General features: G+C 34.3%; 1 protein-coding gene across 3 annotated transcripts in view; it reads left to right on the forward strand.

Moving 5' to 3' along the window:
- LOC140441005 (tripartite motif-containing protein 2-like) overlaps positions 1–22,457 on the forward strand; it is a 112,764-nt gene that overhangs the window by 75,355 nt on the left and 14,952 nt on the right. For all 3 annotated transcript variants that reach the window (XM_072531390.1, XM_072531391.1, XM_072531389.1), the window contains 2 exons: positions 17,211–17,320; positions 21,479–21,906. In XM_072531390.1, coding sequence (XP_072387491.1) covers positions 17,211–17,320; positions 21,479–21,906 — 538 coding nt within the window. The remainder of the gene's footprint in view (positions 1–17,210; positions 17,321–21,478; positions 21,907–22,457) is intronic.

Below are 22,457 nucleotides of genomic sequence, written 5' to 3' on the forward strand. Positions count from 1 at the left end.
AATATCTTATTTGGCTATCTAAGTTTTCATAAATAACAGCAGTTTTTACCACTGAATTAAATTTGACTGCGTATTAGGTAAAATTTACAAACAAAAAACACTAGATACATAAAAAATTCCAAATAATAGATTTTCCAAAAAAGTTTTTTCAAAAGGTTCAAATAAAAATATAAAAAAGCAGGACATTGGATATCCAAGCTTGAAAAAAGTTAGGAGTCCCGGAACTGAATACATTCGTCGCAAATGCGATGAAGGTGATCTAAACAATAAAAATTTTTGGATTGATCGCACGTTTGTTTAGTTTTCCGGTCAGATTTTCTGGAACACTTTTGACACCGTCACGTCCCGTACGTTGCTTTTTCGGTGGAGCTTGGTCAGTTTCTCCCAAAACTTGAACTATTTTGGATCGTAAATGTTTTGTAAGTCGTGGATTACTTTTTCGTTCTTCCATAGAATCTTCCAGGAATATACGACGTTTCTTTGAATAGTCACTAGTGTTTGTCCTGTAAATTACCTGGCTGTTGATTCCAGCTGTGTCCATTAGTGAAAAAAATATTCTTAGTGGCCACCTTCTACAATTACGAGCTTTCTGGAACTTCCTGTCAACTCATCCACCGTATCAACCCCTCCTTTTGTAAAGTTACAGAAACTTATTATTTCCGGTAAAAGTTTCTCGCCGGTAGATTTATCTATTTCATCATGGTGATGAAGTGATGATAATAAAATCACGTTTTTCCCTTTTTTTGGTACAAAGGATACCATAGTTATATGTTACTGAAATCCAAATTTATTTATTTAAATTTAAAAATATTTAAAAATTTGCACATGGAATGTGAAAACTATGGCAAGGAGTGGAAAAATAGACAATGCCATTCAGGAAATGGAAAGAATGACCATTGACATAATGGGAATAAGCGAGATGAGATGGCCCGGAACAGGAAGCATTGACGAAAAAGATCACAGAATATTCTACTCAGGGTCACTAGATGGAAAACTAGAGCATGGAGTTGGTGTGATAATAACGAGAAAAATTAGTAGATGTATTTTAAATTTTGTCCCAGTGTCCAACAGAGTAATACTACTGCAAATAAGAGCCAATCCAGTGAATGTAAACATAATACAAATATACGCTCCCACCGCAGATAAAGACGACGAGGAAGTAGAGATTCTCTACCAAAGCATAGAGGATATATTAGAACGAATACCTAAACACGAAGTCAGCATCATAATGGGGGATTTCAATGCAAAACTTGGGGCCGAACGGAAAACGTCTCTAATCGGACCTTTTGGGTTAGGACAAAGAAACGAAAGAGGTGACAGACTAGAAATATTCGCAGAAGATAACAAGCTAGTGGTTCTAAACGCATTTTATAAACTACCACCGAGGAGATTGTATACATGGAAGGCACCAGCAGATAAACCCCATAACGTAATTAGAAACCAGATAGATTATATATTGGTAAATAGAAGATTCAGAAACAGTTTTAAATCTGTCAAAACATATCCAGGAGCGGACATTGAATCTGACCACATACCTTTAGTGGGAGTCATGGATGTGAGACTGAAGACAATAAAGAAAAAGTCTAGACCTAACTACGACATGACAGCCCTGCAACATCCGGAAGTTAAAAAGCAAGTGGGGGAATATATTAACAACCAAGTTAAACAACTAAAAGAAGAAAATAACATCCAACGAGAAATCAATCAATTCGAAGAAATAATTAACAAAACTAAACAAGATCTGCTAAAACCAAACAAAGAAACAAAGAAGAAATCTTGGATGACTCCAGAAATCCTTCACTTAATGGAACGCAGAAGGTTAATTAAAGGAAATAAAGATGAATATAAAAAAATGCAGGCTTACATCAGAAGAAAAATAAGAGAAGCTAAAGAAAAAGAAGCTGTAGAGAAATGTAAAGATATAGAAAGACTACAAGCCAAGCATGACAATTTTAATGTACACAAAAAGGTAAAAGAAATAACGGGTACTTTTAAAAAGAGAACACAAATGAAACTCATAGACACCAATGGAAAATTAATCATTGACACCCAAGAGATAAAAGACAAATGGAGAATATATTTGGAGACACTTTTTCAAGATCAAAGAACGGATTATAGGCATCCATTTTCAGAGAGGATGACGGGCCCGGACATACTTAAATCCGAGGTAGAAGAAGCAATAAAACGGATGAAAAGCAGGAAAGCTGTAGGGCTTGATAATATCGAAGCTGAATTTTTAAAACTCTTGGAGGAAGAAGGAATAAATTGGATCACGGCTGTCTTCAATAAAATATACAATACAGGAATCATCCCTGATAAATGGCTAGAATCAGAATTCATAGCGATACCTAAAAAACAGGGGGCTAAAAAGTGCGAAGAATATCGAACAATCAGCCTAATGAGCCACATGTTGAAACTGTTTCTTAGAGTCATCCATGGAAGAATTTATAAGAAGTGCGAGGAACAAATATCGGACAGACAGTTCGGCTTCATTAACGCAGTGGGTACCAGAGAGGCACTTTTCGGAGTACAGGTACTGATTCAAAGATGCAGGGACGTTAACTGCGACGTATACGCGTGCTTGATCGACTATGAAAAGGCATTTGACAGAGTTCAACATCAAAAGATGATAAACATTTTAAAAGAAGCAGACCTGGATGACAAAGACCTCAGAATAATTTCGGAACTATACTGGAATCAGACCGCATACATGAAAATTAACGGAGAAGAAACAGATCACATAAAAATACTACGCGGAGTTAGACAGGGATGTATCCTATCGCCGTTGATATTTAATATGTACTCAGAGAAAATTTTTAACGAGGCTCTTTACGAAATAGACGAAGGCATCTTTCTAAATGGTGAAAGAGTAAACAATGTTAGATATGCCGACGACACCATGGTGATAGCAGATAGTTTAGAGGGACTTCAGAGGCTAATGGACAGAATAAACGAGTACAGTCAACAGTACGGACTAAACATTAATACCCACAAAACGAAACAAATGATTATCAGCAAGGAGAATATAAATGGGGCTCATCTTTACATTAATGGGACGCAGATAGAGCGAGTAAAACAGTATTGCTACCTGGGAACTATTATAAACGAACAGTGGAGCAATGTACAGGAAATAAAGTGCCGCATAGGAAAGGCAAGAACGGTCTTTAACAAAATGAGCGCCATCTTCAAAAGTCACAACATATCCCTAGATACAAAAATGAGACATTTGAGATGCTATGTTTTCTCTGTGTTGTTGTACGGGGCGGAGGCATGGACGCTTACAGACACCACTATTAAAAAACTTGAAGCATTTGAGATGTGGCTTTATAGAAGAATGCTGAGAATATCATGGACAGCAAGGATCACGAACAAGGAAGTTCTAGAAAAAATGAAGAAGGAACCAGAGATTGTGTTTACGATCAAACGCATAAAATTGCAATATCTGGGACACGTTATGAGAAATCAGCACCGTTACTCCCTGCTGCAGTCTATATTGCAAGGTAAAGTCAAAGGTAAGCGAGGACCCGGTAGAAGGAGAATATCATGGCTGCGGAATTTAAGAACATGGTTTAAGAAAACCTCAACGGAGCTGTTTCGAGCCGCAGCGAGCAAGGTCATGATTGCCAATATGATTTCCAACATCCGAAACGGATAGGAACCAGAAGAAGAAGAAGAAATCCAAATATCGAGGACTGTGGTTATCTGTTCTTAATCTGTATAAATTCTGGGGGAATCTCTCGCTTGTTTTTCGTCAGTTCAACCGTTACATCAATGAGTTTTAATAATTCGATGGGCACATCATTTGGTCCAGTAGCTTTTCCATCTTTTGCGTTTTTGATGGCATAGATGACTTCTCGTAATATTGGAGGTTCGTTATCATCTGTGGTTTCTAATGACAGTTCTCTTGTTTCATCATTAAATAGTTGTTGGATGTAATTCGTTCATTGTCGCAATCTTTTCTTCAGATCAGTAATTATATCAGTAATAGGTCTCCCCTATTCCCCTTTATCATTTTTAAGGATAATCTTTCTTGTGCTAATTCTAGAACCTATCATTTGTTTGATTTTTTGTGTAAATTAAAGCAATTACACCTTTTATCCAGATTTTCCAGTTCGTTGCGTCTTTCGGAGAGCCACCTCTCTTTTACCTCTCGAATTTTCTATCTGATCTTTCCCTGATTTTATTTGTTTTTATTCAGGTTTTTTGCTTTCAGGTTGCAAGTCCTGAGACGGTATGTCTACGAGTAGACATACCGTCTCAGGACTTGCAACTTAATGTAGAGTCATATGTCGCCATGTTACCAATCCAACGGTAACTTTACCATCTTAATTGTAAATTAGACATAATGTAAACCAAATTTCATTTAATAATTTTTAAAGGGTTTTTACCCACATATTTAGTGGCTACATCCATGGATTAACTAGACACTGATGATGGAATACTTATTCCGAAAACGTTTTGTCAATTTAACATAGCCCAACTGGGTTTTTTATATACCTTTTATAAAGGATTTTATTCAAAAAATTTTTTTTAATATATGGTATACAGCCCAATACAGGAACTTAGTTTCCTTGTGGATTATTGGACTTGTTACTGTTTTCCTCATTTATGGCCAATAGTTCGATTTTCACATTATCTTCTTTGACTTTGACTTCTCGTTTATTTTTAGGTTAGGTTTTAGGTTATTTAAGTAGGGCTCTTTACAGTCTTTAACTTTTATGAAGGGACAATTAAGAATAACTGGCAGATAAACGTATACATTCTAATACGGAAATCGTATGGCACTTAAAGAAACAAATATTTACTCGAATTAAACCACGTATAACCAGTACAACATAACTAACGTAACGATGAGCCTTTCACTCATAGACAACGTATTTACTTAAACCCACTCACTTAATTATCACTTTATGACTTCGTATGAAGTAATAACAATCATTATAAAGCTTAATAATCCGTAACGGCCTTTTTCCTATTTTTTTTTAGCCAGCGGTGTTGGCTTTTCACATACCTTTAATTATAGTTATCTAATGTTGCCTAATAGATTTTTAATTTACCGGTATGAAAATGTTACAAAGTTATTAATCACACGGACTGAACGGTTTATCATTTAAATTTTACCATACTTTTTCTACACAACGAATCAATTGATGTTTTTGAGAAGCTTGAGAAAGCAACACAGATAATTAGGTGTTTGATGAAATGTATGCTTATCATGGGCGCCCATAGGGGGGGGGGCAAGAGGGGGCAGTTGCCCCCCCCCCCTATCATTAGTAATATTATTTAAAAAATCAGTATGTATGTAAGTATATTTAAAAAAAAATACATTATTTACGCATATTGTGGCGAGAAACTTGCAACAATACCTCAAAACAGCAAACAACCGGAAACTAATCTAGCGAAATACCGAGAAATGCGGTAGGTACTTCCTTAACAATGCCTCGAATGTAGCTACCTACCATAATAATATTGTACAATGCAAAGAGGGATTTTGAGATGTCGTAGGTATCAAGCCTTAATTGGTAGAAAGTGTACCTGTACCAACAATTTTAAACTTTATTTCGTCCCATGTCAAATGCAAAATTTACTCTCACAAAAAAATATCCGCTTAATAAATGCTACACGTTTTTACTTGTTTGACTTAAATATTTGGTATAGTGGCCTAGTAAATTTTATTGAAATCAAAAATGTTTTAGAAACAATAATAGCAGATAACAAATTTAATTGCTCAACAAGATCAAGAGCACAGCAGCTTTCATGTGCCACATCTGATTCCACTTTTATAATTTCCCTAAATTTGATTTCCAAATATTCTTCTTTCTTAGAACCCATAGTAAACATTTTACAAACTAAATCAATAGATGGCAGTTAAAAATCATATACAGTTATTTCTTGATATGATAACAAAGCACAGACAAGAAGCGGAAACAACTTTTAAAACAATTTTTGAAAAGAGTACAAATGATGCCGAATCTCTAAGTATTACCCTTGAAAAACCACGAATCGCTCCTAGAAAGCAAACACAACGGTCAAACCATGCGGTTAATTCCGCTGAGGACTTTTTTAGAGTGTCATTATTTATTCCGTACCTAGATTCTTTAATTAGTTCTCTTGGTGTCAGATTTTCAGAAGACAATGATCCTGGTATGTTATTGTATAACTTGCATCCCAAAAACATAATAAAATTAACTGAAGAAGACCTCGCCAAAATAATAGAAATCATAAATAATTTATACAAAATTACTAATCTAAAAGAACAGGCATCATTGTGGCTCTATTATTGGAAAAATCAAACCAATTTAGAAGTAGAAGATATTTCAATGATAGAGCTACTAGACCATTGCTTATTTTACCCAGCTATAGCCCAAGCTATAGAAATTTCTCTGTGCCTTCCTCCCACTACATGCACGATTGAAAGATCATTTTCAACTCTTCGAAGGGTTAAAACCTGGATTAGGTCCACTATAAGTGAACAAAAATTAGATGGACTATGTATGATGAGCGTTCATAGAAATAAAATAGAAAACAATCGAAATAATTTTATTAAAAAAGTAATAGATGAGTTTGGACAAAAGCCCAGAAATCTTCAGTTTTTATTTTAACAAGATACAGAGCACTAGCCTTCAATATCAAGTTTACTTTTTACGTTTTGTTGGGTTTAACATTTTACCATTTTAGATTCTATTGGGAAATTATTCGTTTCAATAAATTATAATACATACAATACTAACTGAAAAAAAATGTTAATTTTTTTATAATAAATTATAACAAATAAATTTTTAATTAAATTTCTTCAATTGTTTACAACATAGTACAAATTTTTAATGTCAAATATAAATAAGTTGGCACCCAGCGAAGTATTTGAAGATTGCACATATTTGACTATTTATGCAATTTCGGCTAAGCATGGTAGTAGAAGGGTGTACTGTACACCCTACCCTAACCCTTTCAACGTAGTACAGTTTTGAATATTTGTTTTAATTTCCTAGTAAAAGAAATTTTTCAATTCAGATATTTTGTTACTTACATATTATTTAAACTACACTATTGCTTGTGTTGCATTTCGTATCTCAGAGTACCTGCTTTTTTTATTACTATTTTTTAACATCCTTGCTTAAAATTGATTTTTTTATTCCTACATAAAAAATTTTGTATAATAAAATTTGTATGTATAAAGTCATACCATAAAATATGTTGTTAATAATTTTTTGTTTAGGATTACTTTTACTTTTCTGGTATTTCTTTACTGTTTGTAAATCATGTTTATATTTTTGCATTTTTGCAATCGGCTATTTTAGTTTTTATTAAGTTGTATGGATCAAAATAAAAATTTGAGTTGACTTGCCCCCCCCTGGATTTTGATATATGGGCGCCCATGATGCTTATTATTTGGTTAATCGTCCAGTCTACAAGATACCTAAAGGTTTTAATTCGTTGAAGTTACCTAATAAATGAATATAAATTTTGCGTTTTATCAAAGTTAAGTTTTAGTTTGTTTGCAGCAAACCATTGCTAGATTTACTAGAAACTTCCCCATGAGACATTTTTAAATCATCATTATTTTTTCCTGATATAACGTACCTATGTTGTATCATCTGTGAATTGTATGGATATGTACGGAGATATGAATTTAGGCAAATCGTTAACATAAATAATAAACAAAACAGGTCCTAAGACCTAACCTTGTGGATGTTTTACGGATATAAATTCGGAGAGATGACCTTTAGACATTACCGCTTGGTGTCTGTCACATAAATAAGAAGTTAAAAGCTCAAGAGGGATACCTCTAATTCCATACTAATTTAATTTGTGGAGCAAAATGTCGCGTGAAACGCAGTCAAAAGTCGCAAAGAGAAATTGCTATGTGATTGCCGCGTTTAAGCCACTCAATGACCTAGCTCTTAACATTAAATACCGCGTTCGTAGTAGAACGAGCACTTCTGAATCCATATAGTGAGTTGCTAAAGTAATTATCTGACTCAAAATAGGAATAAAATTGTTGTTTGATAACCTTTTCAATCACTTTCCCAAAAGTAAAAACAATGCTGATGGGTCTGTAATTGTCAGTTTTTGAGGAATCACCTTTTTTGTAGATTGGTAGTACTTTTGAGTTTTTTAGTACTTCTGGAAATACTCCAGTTGATAGAATTAAATTAATAAGAGGAGTGAAAAGAATCTGTAGAATTCATTATTAAACCATTGTAGGTACGGGTGTTTTGTTCAGCAGTTTGTCGTACTTTTTTAGTGGAAAATGCTTTAGTATTAAGTTGTTATAAATTTTGGTAAGAAAAACTGTCAAAAAATCAGGATCATTATTAATATCATAGGAAAAGTCCATCTTTCTAGTAGCTAGCGCACGTTTAGCTTCTGTAAACCAGAAGAAGTAATTAACCGTTGGAATGTTTGATGATTGTCAACAACTTTATGCTCAAAGTTAATAAATAAAAGTTGAGCTAGATAAGGTTCAAATACGCTCACTCTGTAGATATTTTCAGAAAAATGTGTCATAATGTTATCGATGCAACTACTGGACTGGGATGTGATCTAGTATAATCGTTTATAGTTACTTTTAGACCAAAAGATGTTAATAGATTTTGAATATCAAAAGAAGGGTCAGATTCAATTTTAAAATTTATATTAAAATCAATATTATATTGCAACTCCACCTTGTTTCCTTTTTACCCTAAAAAAGAAATTAGCTAATGAAAAGCCGGAGATGCTAATTCATTTTAAATTTTCTTCACTTTGTCAGTACTCCGGAAAACATATGACGTCATATAAATTTTGATCCGCAAGAAAGGCATTGATATTGTTATATTTTTATTAATCTAATTTATTGCTTTTTTTTTTATTTATTATCAAAGGTTCTATTTATAACACTTACAAATTTATTAAAGTCTATTGAAATATTCACTAATTTATTACAATATTTATTTATATTTATTTCCACGTACAATTATATCTCGATCTAAAAACTAACTGTTTACAACAAAATTCCTCTTTAAATATAAAATGCCGTTATTCGAGAATTGCGGCGATTCCCCTTCGAAGAGACGAACAGGTCTTTCAACTGAGCGGCGAAATTACTAGAATAGAAAAGAATTAGAAATATATTTACAGTTTTATGCGCCATAATATTTATCGTAACAATATTATCGAGTTTATTTGAAATACCCTGCAAATTAACATGAAACATGCTTACCGTACCTTTTCTAATTAGTTTATTTTGATAAAAGTTTGTAGAAGCTTCTAGGTTTCTTCCTCCGTCTTCTTTTTGTGCTGAAAATTTCTTTTGAAGTTAAATCTTCCAACATTGTAACCATTGAACCCATTAGAAACGGTGGGTGCCAATGGTAACAATATAACTACTTTTGAAAGTTGAGAGCCAACGTAGACCTTGAAGGTTTTCACAAACTTCAATAAAACTCACAACTTTCTTGGGAGCCAATTGTTAGACCTCGTCTAGCTCAGTCTCTCAGGTGTGAGAACGTCTTATCTTGGAAGTAAATCTGAAAAATGAGTTTGGCTGAGATAGATAAACCAAGATATTAACTAATCATATTTATTATACCTAAATAAATATTAAAATTAAATCGGCAAGGAGACAACATGTCTCCTAAATTATTTACAACTTTGCTAGAATACGCTTGTAAAACAGTAGATTGGAACGAAAAAGGCATCAATGTAGATGGAAAATTTTTAAATAACCTTAAATTTGCAGATGATATCGTTCTTATTGTAGACAGCTTTGATCAGGCACAGATAATGCTCCAAGAATCCATACTGCCACAAAAAGAGTTAATTCAATGTTTGTATTTTGAGAACGATTTCCGAAGTGGAAATTGAAACGTCAACAAAATTAATTTAACCTTTAATTGTGGCTTATTCCCATTTAAATAGTAACTACTTTAACATGCCACAAGAAAATAGCTTCAGAACAATAGTATTTGATAAGATATCCCGAACTTTTATCAATCGTTCTAATTTTTCAGCTTTATTATTAGTATTGATTAGCTATATTTTTAAATATTTTAATTGTAAAATTGTAAACGAAAAAGGACTATGAGATTGGCCACATGGAATGTACAAGGTCTAAGAACCAAGGAAACTGAAGTTTTTCAAGAATTAGAACGACAACAAATAGACATATGCGTTCTTACAGAAACAAAAAAGAAAGGAAAGGGAAATGAAATCAAGAACGACTATATTCATTTATACAGTGGAGTTGAAAAATCATTAAGAGCAAAAAGAGGTGTGTCTATAGCCGTGCATACAAAACTCAAAAACAATATCAAGAGTTGGGAAGAGATAGACGAGCAGATCATTATGATGGATCTTGAGAAACATGGGGAGACGATAGTTATAATAGGAGTATATGCTCCTAGTGACGATTCTGATACAAAAGTTAAGGATGAATTATATGACAAATTGCTTGACGTGTTGACCCATGTAAACCGATCCAAAGAAATATGCCTATTAGGAGATTTCAATGCTCGGGTAGGCAAAAAATTACAAGACAATGTGGTAGGAAGATATGGTGAAGACAAAATAAACAACAACGGAGAGCGACTCATTGATCTTTGTGAAACATTACAGCTTAAAATAATGAATGGATTTTATCAGCACAAAGATATACATAAATTTACCTGGGAACAACCAAAGAAAAAGATAAAATCTATAATCGACTATCTCATCCAACCAGAAAACAAAAGGCTCCAAACAAATGACGTAAGGGTGTATCGTGGTGCCGAATGCGGATCTGACCACTATATGGTGGTCGCAAAAATAACCATACACTACAGGAAAGTAAACAAGAACAAAATTGAACAGGAGAAGGTAGCAGCTTCCACAAAGATAAGATATAATATTGATAGCCTCAAACAAGAATCAGTACAATTCCTCTACAAACTTAGACTAGCCTCAAAACTAACTCACTTAACTCGAAGAGAAACAGCCGAAAAAGAATATCAAGATATAAAAAATTGCATTCATCAGACGGCCAAAGAGGCATTGGGGTACGAAGAAGCTGACAAAAGAAAAAATCCTGAGTGGTGGAACGAAGAAGTAGGAAAATTAATTAAAGACAAAAAAAAAGCTTATCAAACATGGCTATCCACGAAAGACTCAGAAGACCGCAGAATTTACAGCAGACACAGCATCAACAGGGAAGCAAAGAAGGAAGTCACTAAAAGAAAAAACGAAATGTGGGAAGAGAAATGCGAAGAGATGGACCGATGCTTAGGAGGAACCAAAGTGACACAAGCTTGGAAATTCATAAAAAGTATTAGAAAAGAAAGAAAAGATAAGGGGAAATATAAACCTGATTCAAAATAAAAAGTGGGAAAAATATTACGAAACGCTATTAACAGAAAGTAGGCACGAATTTATGGAAAGACCTGACCATATCTCAATGACAGAAAACTCAGAGGTGCATAAGATAAACAAAGAGGAACTGAAAAAAGAATTGAAACAAATGAAAAATGGAAAAGCACCCGGGCCTGGAGACATTCCCATCGAGTTGGTGAAACATGGACCGGATGCTCTTTTGGAAAGCATAGTGAATATTTTTAATAAATGCTTAATTGAAGGCCAAACGATTCCAGACGATTGGGATTTGGCCCACATTAGCCCCATTTATAAAAAGGGAGACAGAAAAGAATGCGGAAATTATAGAGGCATTAGCGTAACTAGCTCGCTGGGAAGGTTATATTGTCGTATATTGAAAAGAAGAATAGAAGAGGAGTATAAAGAAATTGAAGAACAAAGCGGCTTCAGAGCAGGAAGATCGTGCGTGGACAACACATTTACCCTTCAACAAGTAATTGAAAAACGAACAGCTCGAAACCTCCCTACGCATCTGGTATTTATAGATCTGGAGAAGGTTTATGATACAGTTTCTTTAAAACTCTTATTTAGTGTCTTGACGAAAACGGACCTTAGTAAAACATATCTAAAAGCAATACTGAACATCTATAAATGTCCTCAAAGCACTGTAAAAACAGGAAATACTTTCTCAAGGGTATTTACAGTAACGAAAGGCTTGAGACAAGGATGTTGTCTTTCCCCCACCCTATTCAAAATATATATCCAAGAAGCACTGCACCAGTGGAGACAAAAATGTGCGGGAATGGAGTTGAAGCTTAACAACCATTATCTGACAACGCTGTTCTTTGCAGATGATCAAGTACTAATTGCAAGCTGTGAAGATGCAGATTATATGCTTAGGAAGCTCAAAGATGAATACGAAAAATGGGGGATGAGTATGAATATGTCTAAAACAGAATATATGCGAATAGGCATTGAAGACGAAGACCCGGATTTGAAAATTAGACAAATGAAAAGGTGCTACGAATACAAATATTTGGGAAGTATTATCTGCAGTAAAGGAACAACGGAACGAGATATAGACTATAGAGTGCAACAAGGCAGGAAGAGTGTTCAAATTCTGAATTCGATACTTTGGTCCAACAAAGCTACTATGAGAACTAAAATGACTATCTACAAAGTAATTGTAGAGCCCATTCTTACATATGGAGCAGAATGTTGGCAAATGACAGTAAAAGGAAAGAAAAAAGTTGACACGGTTGAAATGGACTACCTAAGAAGAGCTTGCCGTATATCAAGAGTAGAACGTATACCTAATTCTGAAATTAGAAGAAAAACAGATAGAGTACATAGAACTTCTGAAAGAATAGAAACTAGACAGTTAATATGGTATGGACACGTACAGAGGATGGACGACAACAGATGGCCAAAAAGAGCTATGGAATACAATCCAAGTAATAGAAGGAAACGAGGAAGACCAGCCAAGTCTTGGATACAAGGTGTTATGGAAACCATGAAAGATAGAGCCATTGATGAAGACACCTGGAGAGATAGAAAAAGATGGCGATCGAAATGCGGGAAGCGGCAGAAGCTGTAGGATCCCCGCTTATATATATATATATATATATATATATATATATATATATATATATATATATATAATTGTAAATTTTTAATAACCCAAAGTCCACATTTTCTATTGTTTCACCTCGCTCTTGCGAAACCGCTGAATCCTTTCGCTATTGTTATCAAGTCCTCCAAGCTCCATAAACAATTTCACAATATAATTTTATATCTCTCGAAGAAATCCAATTACGACTTCCTAGTTGATTCAGTCACCATGGCATGGCAAATCGTGAGAATCGGAATTTTTATAAGGTATGTAAAGTAGTTGTAGTTCGCGTCTCCAGTTACTATTTCGATGTTGATTGGGACGGGATTGGTGAATTCCATTCTATTTTCTCTGTAGACTCGCTTACACGCCATTGTTTCGAATACATTGTTCCTAGAGAATGTGAAATATACCTACAAGAATGTGTGTGTCTGTGGTAATACGAGAATGATGGCGTGGGGCACTGACATTTTACAAGGTGCCCATATAAGGATCGCATTTCATTGCTTTATGTAAAATAAGAAAATGTATAATATTATATACATCGTCGTTGCAGAATATATCAAATATCAAAATTGACCGATATTTTGAACTTGATACGATTCAAAAACTTATTATTTTATGTTACTATAACGGCCAAATAGTTGAGACCATTTTATTTCAGTAAAAGCTACCACAAGTGTTCATGATGATGGCTGAATAGCTCGAAACACTTGTAGAATAATAGTGGAGCTTGAATTGAAAAGAAATACAATCGTAGACTTTCATTTTAACGTCTTGTCTCTACATAGAGGGAGCAAAATAGGGCGTTTTTCAAGAGTGAACTGTAGATGTATTGTCGGAATAAAAGGTTACCCCTAACATCATCCAACAGCTTCTAGTAAGCTTGGATTTGCATTTGAAGAGAAGAGTACTGGCTTCTCATATCTTTATATATATATATATATATATATATATATATATATATATATATATATATTGTTATGATGTGTTTTTTGTTTGAATGATGAGCAATGAGTATTTTTAATAATATAGGGTTTTTATCGCGGTTCTCAAAGAATTAGCTTGTAAGTACTTTTTTAAATTATCTTTATTATAACTATTATGAAACACACATATATATCTAACCTAGCCAATGTAAATTTAAAATAAACTATCTTTAAATTGATATTCTTATAAAACTAATTAAATTCTATAGACAATGTAAAATTTAAACAAACTATCTTCTAAATTGAAATTGTTATGACACTAACTAAATTATATTAACAAAATTTTGTACCTTTCTTTCACTGAATGCCTAAATGAACTGTTTTCCACTATATAGATTCTAATCACCACTGAATGTCTTCGTACTTCGGTTATCCTTGTTTTTGTGAAATTACTTTTTCCAATTATCAGCTTCTACCAATTTAAGATATAGTTTTCTTCACCAGCATTTATACACCACCAACCAAACCAGCAAACAGCATTTATATTTATTCTTCTTTTCAATATACCAATATCCAATTATTATAAGTTGATTTATACTAATCTCCAACCATAATATAATTTTAATTCCTTCCAATGTCCATCCAATATTCTTCTAATATACTTTTATAATCTTCAATAATTATTTGTGTATAATTATAAATGTGCATTAAATATATGCATAATTTTTAATCCTCATTTAACTCACTATATTAAACAATTTGACTATTTGTACCTGATTCACTGACTCCAACTAACTTTCATATTTCTTACTAAACTTTTCTGACTGACTTCTTGAAAATTCTGAACAATTTACTTCACTATTCACTAACTAAATGTGTCTATTAACTTTCATAATGAACTGGCCTGACTTCTGACTAAAAACTGCCATCTTGAATCCAAATCACGGGTATTTATATCCTTTTGGATATTCCAGAACCATCTGGTAAGAGATCATGTTCTAATTTGTTCCATTACTTTCATATAGATGTTCTCGAAAAAAATATCTGTTCGATCCACCGCCATAATCATTATTTCGAGAATGTTCGACTCTAAACAATGGTCACACTCTCCACTCTGGAGAATTCGTTAATGTTCCATTGATAATTTTGTTGACATTTAGGCTTTTCAGATCAGAATAAACATTCAAATTAGTAACTAACACTCTAATTTAATAAAATACACAATTCAAACAATATATTATTATAACCCCACTTTATATTCCCAATTATGATTAATTTCTATCTGTCAATCACTCCGAGAGTATTTTTGGTTGCCTATGCACATGGCTCACTTACATCTATTTACAACATTAAAATTACTAAAATACAACTTTTTACAATTATTATATGCTAATTTCTTAAAATGCCCTCACATAAATATATTTTTGTAAATTTCTCTAGTATATAACTTATTTAAAATAATCAAATACTTTTTTATATCTAATATTATGTAGTATATAACTTATAAATTATTTTCTATAAACCCCAATTGTCACAATATATATATATATATATATATATATATATATATATATATATATATATATATATATATATATATATATATATTTGTTGTAGGGTTTGTTCAAAAACAATTTTAGATTCGAAATTAAAACTCTGGACAGCAAGTTGTTCCAGAAAGTCAACTAATACTGTTAGATAAGCTAATCTGATTCGGCAAGCAATATCGGCTTCGCACTCCTGCAGAGATGCTCCTTACTTCTGTTGCCTGTACCTTGGTGGCCCTTGGTATACTTGCTGCAGATGTTTATCACCATTTTGCTGATTCTGGGAGATAGTGTGTAGGATATTGAGGATTTCACCTCGGTGTGAAACTAGTAAGTGATGTTGCTTTTTCTTCAGATGGCTTCTTAGCTGACTCTTGCAGCTGCCAGAAACGGCTTTAAATCAACCGACCAACCGTTTGTACAATTGAATCTTGGTGGTATAATTTTTGTGGTGGACTAAGGATTAAATTGAATAATATTTAAGGATTGAATTGAGGAATATTTACCTGGTTAGTCATATAAGCCATATAATTTCTCACTCCTTAGCTCTCCATGCGCAACTGCGAAGTAACATCTTGTGTCTCTGTAAGCAAGTGTGTAGTGGTCCCACCTATGGTAGTTTGCGTATCTTTGCATAGATAATACGGAAGCCTCGTGAGATGCCGAACGTGGTGCATTATCACCGGATTCCATTGGGAAATCTTCCTGTTCTCTGGTTCTGGGCATTTTGCAGCTTTTAATGTTTGAAATCGATCAATGAATCCCAATTAACGGTTGAGAGCCCACTCATCATCATTCTGGCTCTACAATCTTGCGTGGATCCTAGCCTCCTCAAGAATTTCTATCCATCGCATTTCTCCGCTAACCACGTATTCCCATATTTCCCATGTCTTCATCGATGTTATCAAGGAATCTTGTTCTGGAGTCTATGTCTGGCTTTCTTCATTTACATTTTGATTCCTTAGCCTGCTGATGATGTTTTCTGAATACCGTTCTGTAATTGTCGCATCTCTCAGCTTTTGCACATTCCATTTTTTTGTATCCATTTTATTTTCTTTACTGGTGTTTGAAATTCTAGCCCTCAATGTTGAGATCACTAGGCAATGATCTGAGTCTATGTTTGCGCCTCTAAAACTTCTGCAGTTTATTACGTCTGTTCCATGCCTTGAATCTATTAAGATGTGATCAATCTGACGCGTTGTTCTTGAGAGCCCACTTCTGACACCAAATATTGCGTGGAGTTTGTTCAAAAACACTCTGGGATTCGAAATTAAGATACAACTTAACTTTTAATAAAAAATCCAACGTGATGATATTGTAGTAACTTCCAAACGATTCTAGAGTGTTCTCACTATGTCTAGATTGTGTGGTCTTGTCCACTTCAGTTATCGCTGTCACAGCGATGCCAAATATTCAACGGTTGTCCCTTTCTGCCGCAAATTCTATCTCAAATTTTCTTTCTACCGCAGCTTCGTCTCAAATAGTCAATTTCCGTAGTCATAAATTTATAGCTTATACCTAAATAAATATGTCGTTATCTTTGAATTAAATCGCTCCATTATGATCATCATCACTACATTCGTCATTTCGCAAATTCTACATTTTCTTCCTCTGCCGTGATATATCTTACAGCTTTTTGCCAATTGTTCTCAATTCGCCGTTTTGAAAATTGTATAGTTCCCCGAACTTTCCGTTATGGCGACCTTAAGATTTTTTATAATCGTCGTTTATTTCGTGATTCTTTGACTTTAATAATTGTATTGTATATGTATATTTAAACGACTTTTTCTTTTGTAGGACTAGATTGGGAGAGAGGATGGTTAGTATGAACTCAACGCTAGTGGAGACGGTTAGCATCAATTACGAAGACTTCAACGAGAGCTTTTTAACATGTGGAACGTGCTTGTGTAAGTATATAAGTATTTCTATATCATATTTATAATAGAGATTGTTGCAATTCATTGTCGTCAATTAAAATTACGAGTTTTCTTTGAAGGCGTTGTATAAAAAAAGCTTTAGCCCGTAGTTATGCCGATCTGAACCCTAAAATCCTATAAATTAATTGAACAATGACACTAAACAACATACTTTGTTGTTGCAGATCGCATTTGGAATGGTTCGTTATTATTTTTTTTATTATTTGCATGTTAACTTGTTTTTATTTCCATTAGGTTAGACTAACGCACGCAAATTGCTTTAAAACTCACTGCTGTTAAGATAACACCATTATAGATACAATAATTGTTTTATACGTTGGCAATGATATATTTGCGGCATATTGCACAATATTTACTGTATCAATAATCTCTCTACACCTTATTTGGTATTGAGGGAGATAGGTATAAATTGTGTTTTAATTAAATTGCAAACCGAAAAGAAGAAGAACTGTAGGACACTCCTTGATTGAACCCTTGTTCGAAAAGATCAAACTAAGTTTGATGCTGGTAAAGATAACAATGCCTAAACGCTAAAATGAAGAAGATTAGACTTACCTATTAAGAAGACAAACATCGCCGTCTATGTCTATTCTGAGCCTCCTTTTTTTCCAAATTCCAGTGCTCCGTTATCTTCCTGATATTTACATTCAAAGACAGTCTTAAATAATTTGCTGAGTTGTCTACTTCTTCTACTCGCAGAAGATTCCCGAACCCATTGAGATCTTTCCTTTCTATTTCAGTATTTAAGGCAGTCACTTTACTTTCATATGTGAAGGCCGAGTTTACAAATGCTCTTCCAATTCTAAAGTTGAGTCCATGGTTCTTTACCCGTGCGTCATTATATAAAGTATACGAAATAAGTCGGAAATTCTTTTCACGCAACAGCAAGTGCTGTATAGCCTAAACTTTAGATTTCAAGTATACCCACAGAAAAAAATCTAATGGTGTGAAGTCCGGTGACCGAGCTGGTCATTCTATCACCTCGTTCCAATCCATCTACCACGATATTCCCCATCTAGGTAACATCTTACATTACCATAATAATGTGCAGGAGCACCATCTTGTTGAGCACATTATTTGCAAGTTGCCGAATTCATCGGGATTATCCTCCAGAATTTCGTATTAACGGTTCAATTGCATTTTGTAACATCTCCAGATACACTTCACCGGTTAAGTTAGCATTGAGAAAAACAGGCCCAACTATGTGGTTTCCCAAAATACCTGCCCAAACATTTATTTTTTTTGGAAATTGAGTATGTGTTTCATGAACATTTCTTGCTCGTTTGCTGCTATAAGTGTAGTGTCATCAGCAAATCTTAAATTGGAGATTTTCCGACCAACCACTGTTACTCCACCGGCCCATCCATCTAAAGCCATTTTCATGACATGTTCACCATAAATGTTGAATAAGTCAGGTGACAACACTCATCCTTGTCTAACACCTCTCTCGGTCTTGAATTGGTTTGAGAACTTCTGATCTAGTAGTACTATTGCTATATTGGACTGGTACAGATTTTAAATAAGTCTCACCAGGTGGATTGGTGTACCCATTTCTATTAAAATGGACCACAGATTTATCCAGCTTACACAATCAAATGCCTTTTTGTAAAATGAGAAGTGAAAAAACAAATAACACAACAGAATAATGAAGAATGGGAAAGAACCTGCTTAAATATTGAAACATACATAGGAGGTACAAGAACTTCGGAGTCATGAAAAGTACTGAGAGTATTGAAACAAAACTCAAAAGAAAAAATTAAATTGGGAAATATACAGGACAAAGAATAGAAGGACTATTACAAGGAACTGGTAACAGAACAAAGACCACAATTCATTGGAAAAGAAAACAGGCGAAGACGAAGCAGATCCCCACAACAAGAAATAGAAATAACAGATAGGGAAATGGGAACGGCCATAAAAGCAATCAAAAATAAGAAAGCACCGGGACCTGGAGGCACCTCACCTGAGCTTATAAAGTACGGCTCAAAAACATTACGAACAGAAAAGAAAAAAGCAAAAAATAGAGATATACATTTGGTATTTGTGGACCTGAGAAGGGCGTATGACTCTGTACCAAGGTCAGAAATATGGGAGGCAATGTACAAAGTAGAAATACAGACGGAACTCATAGAAGGTACAAAAGCTCTGTATAAAGAAAATAAAGTGTCCAATAAAATGGGAACAAGCATCATAGGAGACTTCACCACAACAAAAGGGCTCCTTCAGGGTCGTTTCACATCTCGAACCCTATTCAAAATATACTTAGAGAAATCCTTGACTACATGGAAAAGAAAATGCGAAGACATTGGAGTACCGGTATGAAACGAATACCTATATACGTTAAGCTTTGCAGATGATCAAGTAATGATTGCACAAGACCAAGAAGACCTCAGTTATATGTTGAAGAAACTACAAGAAGAATATACCAAGGCTGGCCTAGATATTAATCTCGCGAAAACAGAGTACCTATCTACAAGTGAAGAAAACATAGAAGATGTACAGATTGACGACAACGTAACAATCAAAGAAAAGGTTAAATTCAAATACTTGGGGTTTATAATTACGAAAAAAGCAACAACAGAAGAAGAAATTAAGCAAAGATTAGGACAAACAAGAACAGCAGCAACTTAACTTAGTATGGTGGGATAGACACCTAAATATGAAGACAAAAACACAGATTTATAAAACATTAGTGCGAAGTAATATGACATATCTTCTATCTTACTATACGGAATGGAAGCTTGGACATTGAAGAAACAACACATAAGAAAAATAGAAGCGTTCGATATGTGGTGTTACAGAAGAATATTAAAAATCCAGTGGGTTCAAAGGATTACCAATGCTGAGGTACTACGACGTCTAAATAAGGAGTTAGAAATTATGAACAGCATAAAAAGAAGAAAACTAGAATATTTGGGTCACATAACCAGAGGAGAAAAATATGAGCTGCTGAGAATTATTATGCAAGGAAGGATCCAAGGAAGAAGAAGCATAGGAAGAAGACGCATCTCCTGGCTGAAGAACCTTAGAGAATGGTTTAACTGTAGTTCACTACAACTTTTCAGAGCAGCAGCCAACAAAGTGACCATAGCCGTTATGATATCCAACCTCCGATAGGAGATGGAACTTTAAGAAGAAGAATATGACATATGGGGCTGAAAATTGGATTATAAACAAGAAAAACAGTAGTAAGATAGTAGCAACAGAGATGTAATGCCTGCGAAGATGCCGCAGAGTATCAAAAATAAAGCAAAGAACATCAATAGAAACAGACATACTAACATATATAGACAAAAAAGACTAAAGTGGTATGGACATGTAAGAAGAACTAGCGACAACAGATGGATAAAGAGAATAACCGAATGGAGCCTCATAGGAAGAAGGAAAAGAGGATGACCCCGAAGATCCTAGAGGAACGAAGTAGACGACGCCATTCAGACGTCAGAGAGCCGGTCAGAGACCCAGAACCCCTAATTTAATTTCTTCGCAACATTGGACTTTTCTAATGTTTTTTTACTAAGTGACCCACTTCGTCTCCAATACAACTTGTAGCCTTAACAACCACCAACCATTTATTATTAAATCTAATAAATTTATCAAATTAAAAAAGCAGAAAGAACCATTTTTATCAATAATCGTTACGTTCATTTGAAATAGAGCTCTGACCCCTCGTAAACCAACTGCCATCTGGTCACCCATTGGAATAAACTGACTTTTAAAATTAAAGTAATTACAACATTGGCCACCAATTGATGTGCCAATTGTTTGAATAGTGTCGAGGGTCATCAACCAATCAAATCAAGTAATGTTTAAATATAGAATGCATAAAAGACAAACAAGTATTTGTTATCTTTTTCAATAACATACTCATTAGTTCGTTGATAATGAATTCAACTTTTTGTAAACATTTACAAATCTGGTCAATAGTGTGTACTACGGCTGGAGCCAAAAAATAAACACAAGAGAATATTTATTTTATTTTAAATAGTAAATATAACTAAATATAAGTTTCATCCATTAAATTTCTTAGTTAAGACAATGTAAGCAGTTCTATTTATCTTCTATACGCAATTCTTTGATAAAATTTCGGTAAACAGTTTTATAAAAAATCACTATGTTTCATTTCAGGTATGTACGATGGCCAGGAACACACACCGAAGCTCCTCCAATGCTCGCACACCGTTTGCTTACACTGCCTTACCCGGATAGCAGCCTCCCAAACCCGAGACACGGGCACCTTCCGCTGTCCGATATGTAGAGAACTGATCCACATCCCCCGCGGAGGGGTATCCGCCCTTCCGCCTTCGTTTCTAGTCAACCAGCTGCTGGATTTAATGTCGAGACAGCGGAGGGAGGTGATTCCTAAGTGTTCGGTGCACATAAACCAGGAATTGTTGTTCTGCGAAACTTGTGATACCGTTTTTTGTACCCTTTGCACCGGGGGATCCCACAATGATACGACCACGAGCTGCGAGCACACCATCATACCCTTTTCGATAGCTATAAAGAGGATGTCCGAGATTTTGCTGTACAAAGCCAATGAATGTATTTCTAAGGTACCTTATTTTGAACTACTTTTTAATAAATTTACGGTCACTACACTACAACAACGTGCTGTAACACATTATATCTTCCTCTTCTGACTTTTCTCTATAGGCATAAATGTCTGTTCATTCTGCGGGTTATTTCTCAATATCCTTTCAAAGATTGTCTGACCATTGTTTTCTTGGTCTTTCCGCAGATCATCTACCATTAGTGTTACGTGGGATTTGTGTTACAAACGCTTCAGTTGATAAAACTGTACGTACTAATTTCTGGAACGTAAAAACGGTACGTCGATAGTTATTAGGTTCGTTTTAGATGTTGCCCCATATAATGTACAGCCATAGTCCAATATGGAACGAATATATGCTTTGTAGAATGTACACGATACAGTAACGTCAGCCCCCCATTTTTTTCTTGGAAACTACTTTTAGCAGATTTATGGCTTTTTCGCATCTTTTTTTAATATATTTTGTGGTTAGTCCAAAGCACTTTTTTATATAATACTGTAACTAGGTACTTACATTCGTCGTTGTATGGAATTGTAAATGCTGCACTTTTTATT

This window comes from Diabrotica undecimpunctata, chromosome 5 (genome assembly GCF_040954645.1).
Source record: "Diabrotica undecimpunctata isolate CICGRU chromosome 5, icDiaUnde3, whole genome shotgun sequence".
In the NCBI taxonomy this organism is placed as follows: Eukaryota; Metazoa; Arthropoda; class Insecta; order Coleoptera; family Chrysomelidae; genus Diabrotica; species Diabrotica undecimpunctata.